At 46.7% G+C, this 7,816-nt stretch overlaps 2 protein-coding genes across 2 annotated transcripts; one reads left to right on the top strand and one right to left on the bottom strand.

Moving 5' to 3' along the window:
* Window positions 1-759: 759 nt before the first annotated feature.
* On the top strand, window positions 760-3,407 carry LOC119320350 (hypersensitive-induced response protein 1-like). Its single transcript, XM_037594465.1, has 5 exons — window positions 760-1,121; window positions 1,726-1,954; window positions 2,078-2,198; window positions 2,324-2,512; window positions 2,721-3,407. The coding sequence occupies exons 2-5, from the start codon at window positions 1,745-1,747 to the stop codon at window positions 3,080-3,082; spliced, it is 882 nt and encodes a 293-aa protein (XP_037450362.1). The 5' UTR covers window positions 760-1,121; window positions 1,726-1,744; the 3' UTR covers window positions 3,083-3,407.
* A 348-nt stretch (window positions 3,408-3,755) lies between these two features.
* Window positions 3,756-4,518, bottom strand: LOC119320362 (E3 ubiquitin-protein ligase MARCHF11-like). The gene has a single exon (XM_037594471.1). It carries the CDS (start codon window positions 4,444-4,446, stop codon window positions 4,081-4,083), a length of 366 nt encoding a protein of 121 aa, XP_037450368.1. The 5' UTR covers window positions 4,447-4,518; the 3' UTR covers window positions 3,756-4,080.
* Window positions 4,519-7,816: the final 3,298 nt, after the last annotated feature.

Below are 7,816 nucleotides of genomic sequence, written 5' to 3'. Positions count from 1 at the left end.
ACTAGTGGATCATTATTTGATCCTAGGGGAATGGTCGCCGCTAGGGAATTTCCGACCATTGAACGGCCAAACCAGCAAAACGCGTAGTACGATACAAAGCTCCAATCGCAGGTCAACAATTATAATTTTGATTCGTCACGCACGTCAGTCCTTACCCCTTGTCAAGTTGCCCTGTTTGTGTTGTCACAGACAGCAAATAATGGAGGTGACGCGGAGTTCGAACATAAACCACATCTGCCTCTCACCATTACCATACCATCAACAAATACCTCGGCTACTTTTTTTCGAGTTATTTGACATCAACCGGGGGAGGATTTTCCGTAACTTCCACAGGAAATTGGTGGGCAAACATGAAAAGAACGATTAACGGCTCCAAAAAGTTCCTGCATTTTCCAGTGGCTCCAAAAGCCCGGCCTTCAGTGGTAACATATACAAATTTAACTCAATCAACTCACGTCGACTCTTGTATTAGTAAACTGGCACTAAACACAGTTTTTCGAAAGATCCACTGAAACACATAGTAGTTGCCATTGTAAGGCAACAGCTACAATTGACAGAGAAAGATTGCTAAACACTCCAGCCAAAATGAAAGTTTCAGTACTCGAAAAAGAAAAAAACTTCGCTTGTGACCCTGAGATCCTAAGAACACAATTCTTGAGGTATGAGATCTTAGTCAGATTTCCTGGAGAGAGAATAAATAAATTCCTTTCAAGACTGTAAATCCAACATTTAAGATACCAAGCTTTGAAAGACAGCTAGCATTAATGCCAGGTCTACGTTGACAACAGATTTAAATGCTTATTTAGCCAAGACTAGCATAACCAGCCATGGTATTGGGTTTGGTTGGCTGCAACTGATTCAAACAACAAAAATCCAAACCCACCCTAAGAAGTTTCTCCCAGGCTACTGTGCAGATTCCGAAAGAGAAATGCTGGCGTTGACCTGGGCACATATGACCCAACTACTCATGTATAAAAGCACTCCCCATGCTCCTAGACAATTCAAGACAAAATCCAGTTATCCCATATCCTCTTCAACAATCCGAACTATCTTCACCAGTTAGCTCAAATCTTAAGCAGTGGTTGTGGCGCCAGTGCTCAAAGATCAGAAGAGAGGTTAATGTAAGTCAACTATACTACCTCCCTTTAACTTCTTCTATGTTCCTAGCGGGGAAGAGATTATGTTGCTGTCTTGTAATGCAAATAATGCAATAACTTATCCATCCTTCAAGTGTAAAGAAAAAACCGTCTGAGATGAAATTAAATCGAGAGGAAAAAGAAGTTGAGGCAATCAGCCCACCAACAATAATTGGTGACAACATCATATTTCTTAGATACGGAGTAACTTTCAATATATTGGCATATTAAAGTTAGCTTTCGGCAAATCACAAAGCTTCCTGAACCAAATTATAATTATTATATTTGAAAATATACAAAGAATAATTCAGCAAATATGATAACCTATTATGGAAATAAACGGAAAACCCAGCAATATGTTAACCTATTAAGCAGATAGTTAATGATTCGGTCATCTGTTGGCCAGTTAGTCATAGCTTGTATGGATTTCACTATTTCATACAGGAGGATTACCTATATGTAGTTATGTACACCATTTTCTTGTATAGTGCTGCTGCAGCACACACATAATTTGCCTGCAAAAAGTGACTGGCAATGAATTTATTTTTTAATCTGAAAGCTGTTGTAACATTGATTCATACCTTCACAGTTTCAAGACAGAGATAAGAATGGGTAAACTAGTTGCAGCAATAGGCAAGTTGCTCTGCTGTGTACAAGTGGACCAGTCAACAGTAGCCATCAAGGAACGATTTGGGAAATTTGAGGATGTGCTTGATCCGGGGTGTCACTGTGTGCCATGGATTATCGGAAGCCGTGTCAGTGGTAAGCTTACACTTAGGCTTAGGCAAATGGATGTTCGCTGCGAGACAAAGACAAAGGTACTCTTATATTTCACTTCTTGAATTATCCATTCAAAACACCCCCATGCATCACACAAACTTGTAGAGATCACATTAGTTTATGCGATCTATTTTCTGCTGACACCATGCATCCTCTTACAGGATAACGTTTTTGTTACAATTGTTGCATCCATTCAATACCGAGCAATGGAGGACAAAGCAAATGATGCGTATTATAAGCTGAGCAACCCAAAATCTCAAATCCAATCTTATGTCTTTGATGGTAAGGATTATCCTCTTAAAATATAGTAATTTCTGGAAATTCTCATGAATCGAAGAAATTTTTCTATATGTAAATGCTAAAAATCTTCTCCAAGTGATTCTTAACAAGGGTATATGATCTTGCAGTTATCAGAGCAAGCATTCCCAAACTACAACTGGATGATGTTTTTGAGCAAAAGAATGACATAGCAAAATCTGTGGAGCAGGAGCTTGAGAAAGCTATGTTTGCTTATGGCTATGAGATTGTGCAGACACTAATTGTTGATATAGAGCCAGATGAAAAGGTTAAAAAGGCTATGAATGAAATTAATGCCGGTAAGCATTTGCCTACTTGAGTAGAGCTTAGTTTGGAGTATGAACTGCTAAAATCTAGCATCAACGCAGGTGTTCCATGTATGTATTGCTAACAAACCTTAGGAGTAGTTCACGTTAGGGTGTTGATATAGCTGATCTAAAACCCTAATGTTTTATCTAAGCAGTTTGATGTATATGTATAACCATTTCTTTTTATTACGCTGTTCAGCTGCAAGAATGCGTGTTGCGGCAAATGAAAAGGCAGAGGCAGAAAAGATCGTTCAAATCAAGAGAGCTAAGGGAGAGGCTGAAGCTAAGTATCTCTCTGGCCTTGGAATTGCAAGGCAGCGTCAGGCAATAGTTGATGGCCTCAGAGACAGTGTGCTTGGCTTTTCTGGCAATGTGCCTGGGACTTCCGCTAAGGATGTGATGGACTTGGTTCTGCTCACTCAATACTTTGACACCATGAAAGAGATCGGTGCTTCATCCAAATCTTCTGCAGTTTTCCTCCCGCACGGCCCAGGTGCTGTTGCAGACATTGCCAGTCAGATTCGCAATGGATTTCTTCAGTCGTCCACACATAATGCCTGAACTGAACCCATGTGTACAAGAATTTGAATTGGTGAGGTCATTCCTACAGGCTCCTGGTTTGACATAAGAAAATGGTCCTTTAAGCGCGTGATAATATTGTGTGAGTTTGTTTTTTTGAAACGTTATTGTGTGAGTTTGTGACTTGTGAGATATCTACAAAAGCTTGTAAAATGGTTTGTATTTTATAATGTATCAGCTAGTCCTTAGATGTCCGTAGATAAGTGCCTAAATATATAGAAAATGGAGCATGGGGACTAAAGTGGATGTATTGAATGATTGTTGTGTGGCTATACTTGGGCTTCTGAGAAAATATGTTTCCACATCTTCTTTAAATTTAATATATAGCTTTGGTTTCGTATATTTCAGCGATAATTATACAATAACTCATCTTAGTCTCACTGAATTTCCTCAGCTAGCACCACTCACAATCAAAACATGCAGTTTGAATCAAACTAAGAAACGGAGATCAAGTTAAATAATTTAAAACTTGTAATCAGAAGCATCAGTGTTAGTGGATCATTAAATTAGCTCAGTACGTTGCACAGCTTAAATCAAACGGCACTATTTTGGGTGGGAAAGTGAACAGTTATCAGTCAAGATATGAATATTAGCTTAACCTCACCAACCAAAAAGAGTTTTTTTCAACACAGTACAACGCAAGCGCTCATATATATGCCCATACACAACCAAAAAGAGTTAGCAAGGCTATAACTCAAATTGGCCAATTTGGCAAGACATGATCCATTTCGCACCACCACATATCATTTCAGACACCGAGTGAGGATAAACTCACACTGAAGAGATCATTGGATCATTGTCTGTAGTAAACTTAAGCACATTTTGAACTACATAGGTGCACAGGATAGTCATTGGCAGTATGATAATTAGCGGCACGGGAGATGATCAACTCCTGGACTGGATCGATCAGGGGAAAAGGCCCCAACACTGACGCATAATAAAATTGCAATATAGTATATACCTAACAGCCAAGATGGGCTTCAATAAGGTCGGCCCTCCTCGGGATAGCCCTCTTCCGGCCAGTACCTCAGCCACGAGAACATGGGCCCCTTGGCCATCGCCAGCTCCAGGATGTCAGCGCCGGCGACCCCCGGGTCCACGTCCCTCCCAACCAACCTCACCGCCTCCACTAGCGGGTCGTGCTGGTGTCCCCCTCCCTGCGCGCCGGCCGCTGAACCAACCGGCGCCTTGCCCTTCCTGCTCCCCGCGCCGCGCGCGCCTCGGTTCCCGCTGGATGAAGGAGGGAGGAGGAGCGTTGGAGGAAGGGAGCGAGGAGCGGCCGCAGCAACAGAAGATGAGGCCTCGGAGGCGGGCGGCGTCGGCGGTGGCGGTGGCGGTTTCGACATGGTTTCTCCCGGAAGGAAGAGGGAGAGTTGTTTTTTTTTTTGAGGTGTAGAAGAGTGAGAGGTTGGGGAGGGGCGCTTTGGCTCCCGGGTCCAAATGAACCTGGAATCTGGGTCGTGCGTTTGCGCTGTGGATGTGTGCCAGACATTATTCAAATCGAAATACAGGTACATAATATGATGGAATGCACAAGCGTGGGGCCTGTACGTATAGCGTCAGACAACGGCCGGCCTGGCCCCGTGGATACGCCGTTAACGGCGGGTCAGCGCGCAGCCGTTTCTCGCTCGGCCTGCGCCGTGTACTCGCATCTGTTCGGTACTGTGCGTTGCTGGACCCATGAGTCAATCCGTGCTGGAATGAATGCATCCTCGTCGACAAGTTTCGGCCTCTGTTTTGGGGCAAAGGGGATCGAGCCGAGGGGGTGAAATTTGAGTTGGGTGGGCGGCGGCGGCGTGGTTCTCCGATTTGCGGCGGCGCATGTCTATGGATTTCCCATCTCCCCGGTAGACAGGTAAGAAGAGCACTACCTGGAAAAGAATTGTTCTTTCTTCCGATTTACTATCGAGCATTCAGTTCTAAGCTTAGAGAGGGTGGTTCAATGCTCGTAGGTTGCCAATCTTCCCCGATGAGGCGGCAAGGGCGGCGGGGGTCTGGCCGGTGTAGTGACCGGTGTAGCTTCCCAATGGTGACGAACTTCCCCGTGCCCCCAGTGGACAGGTAAAATGATGATTTATTTTCTTGATGTGTTTACTTTCTTTGTTGGATCCCTTCTGTAATCGCCTGATTTGTGCTCGCAAAATCGTCTCAAGGCCACCTGTCGGTGTCAAAACCGGCGGATCTCGGGTAGGGGGTCCCGAACTGTGCGTCTAGGCGGATGGTAACAGGAGACAAGGGACACGATGTTTTTATCCAGGTTCGGGCCCTCTCGATGGAGGTAAAACCCTACTCCTGCTTGATTGATATTGATGATATGGATAGTACAAGAGTGGATCTACCACGAGATCAAGGAGGCTAAACCCTATAAGCTAGCCTATGGTATGATTGTTGTAATGGATGTTCGTCCTACGGACTAAAACCCCTCCGGTTTATATAGACACTGGAGAGGGCTAGGGTTACACAGAGTTGGTTATAATGGTAGGAGATCTACATATCCGTATCGCCAAGCTTGCCTTCCACGCCAAGGAAAGTCCCATCTGGACACGGGACGAAGTCTTCAATCTTGTATCTTCATAGTCTTGGAGTCCGGCCGATGATGATAGTCCGGCTGTCCGGACACCCCCTAGTCCAGGACTCCCTCAGTAGCCCCTGAACCAGGCTTCAATGACGATGAGTCCGGCGCACATATTGTTCGGCATTGCAAGGCGGGTTCCTCCTCCGAATTGATTCATAGAAGATTGTGAACACCAGGATAGTGTCCGGCTCTGCAAAATAAATTCCACATACTACCGTAGATAGAATAATATATACACAAGCTCAATCTGCTGACGTATTTTGTGGCGTGACGTCACACCACTGCCAAGCCTTTACTTGAATTGTTTTTACTATACCACCTCAGCGCGTTTAGCGAAGCGGTTTTCTTGGCACGTCTTGTCGAAGCAGAGATCGTGTTCCCCTTATTCCGGGATTCCCATCAATACGGACGTGGGTAACCCAACCGCACCCGTTGCCACGCCCCCTCTATCGAAGGCGAGTCCCAAACGGTCACGGGGACGACTCTTGGTATTCTCCCTCTTTATAATGGGACCAAGACTCGTTTCTTTTCTTCAATCCTCAATCGAATCTGCCCCTCGCCCCGAGTTCCAACACCCAGAGCCTCAGATTCGAGCGTCTCGGACCTTCAACGATGTCCGGCTCCGACCTACAAGGCCGTTGGATGCCCTCCTCCATCACGGAAGAGGACGTGCAAAAGCTGAGAGAAGCAAAGTACCTGACTTACGAGATTTCGCATAGGTTGCCCGCCAAAGGGCAAGTCATTCCCACTCCCGAGCCCGGCAAAAGCGTCGTGTTTGTGTCCCACCTCCGCCGGGGTTTAGGCTTCCCGATGGATCCTTTTGTGAGAGGGCTCATGTTTTACTATGGGTTGGAATTCCACGACTTGGCTCAGGAGTCCATCCTCCATATCTCATCATTCATTGTCGTCTGCGAAGCCTTCCTCCGCACTACCCCTCACTTCGGCTTGTGGCTCAAAACCTTCAATGTGGAGCCGAAGATGATCGAGGGGCGTCAAGCAGAGTGCGGCGGGGCGGCTGTAAGCAGGAGGGCCGATGCTCCATGGCCCGAGGGCTCTTTCCAGGAGAAGCTCGGCTTGTGGCAACAGGAGTGGTTCTACATAACCACTCCCAAGGGCAGCAGGCAGAAGCCGCCGCCCATCTTCCGCTCGGGCCCTCCACAGCGGCTGATGTCATGGGTCAGCCAAGGGCTCAACTGGGGGCCGTCAAAGGACGTACCCCTATTGCAGGGCCGGATTCGAGACCTCCAAGAGAGGGAGATCAATCTGGTCGTAGTGATGCAGGTTATGCTGATTCGGCGTCTCCTGCCCTGCAAGCGTCGCCCCCTCCGTCAGTGGGAGTTCAATCCAGAGGGGCCACGAGCTCTTCAACACTTTATGGGTACGACACCCGTGGAGATGTATAAATCATTCTTCGGATCACAAGAAGTGTTTTCGGAATTGACCGAGGATGTCGGCCTAAGCTGCAACCGCCCGGATGCTCAGGTAAGTAACCTTGTGTCCAGACACACCATTTGTTTGCGCCTTCTTGAATTTGCTTTTTAACCAATCATCCCTTGAATAGGAGTGGGTAGCGCAAGCGAAACTGATACGGAGTCCGGCCCCCCTCCCGGAGACCGCGCCGGATCCCGTGCTGGTTAGGATGCTGGAGGTTGCGCCTTCAGAGGAAGGCGAAGGGGAAAACAGAGGAACTACCACCTCTACCAAGGAGGCTTTTGAGAAAGGGGGGATCGAGAATCCCTCCTTCAAAGGAGAGAAGAGGACCGCTTCCGAAAACCCGGAGGCCAAGGCCTCGAAGCGGGGGAAGAGATCTTCACCAGAGGGTCCTGCGTCTGGGGAGGCCTCGGCCGCACTATCTCCCCTAAGGAATCAGCCCTCCAGCGAGCCGTAAGTGGAAAAAAGGGGGGTTCTGTAATAAGAGACATCCCTATTTTTGCTTCTGAGGATAACCGAAGTTTTTACCTTGTAGTTCGGGCGTCTATCTCAGAAGGTCACCGTACATTGATGAGTATGGTGATTGGAAGAATTTCATCCGCCGAAGGCGGGTTGCATGATGCCGTCAGAAGTTTGTTGGCGGGGTTTGAGGTACGTAAAAATGACATACCTTTTGACAGTTTTACACATAAGGTGCGCCCTGTATAGAT

This window comes from Triticum dicoccoides, chromosome 1B, assembly GCF_002162155.2.
Source record: "Triticum dicoccoides isolate Atlit2015 ecotype Zavitan chromosome 1B, WEW_v2.0, whole genome shotgun sequence".
Lineage (NCBI taxonomy): Eukaryota > Viridiplantae > Streptophyta > Magnoliopsida > Poales > Poaceae > Triticum > Triticum dicoccoides.
Note: the sequence above shows the minus strand (reverse complement) of the source record. Positions and strands in the feature narration are given on the sequence as shown.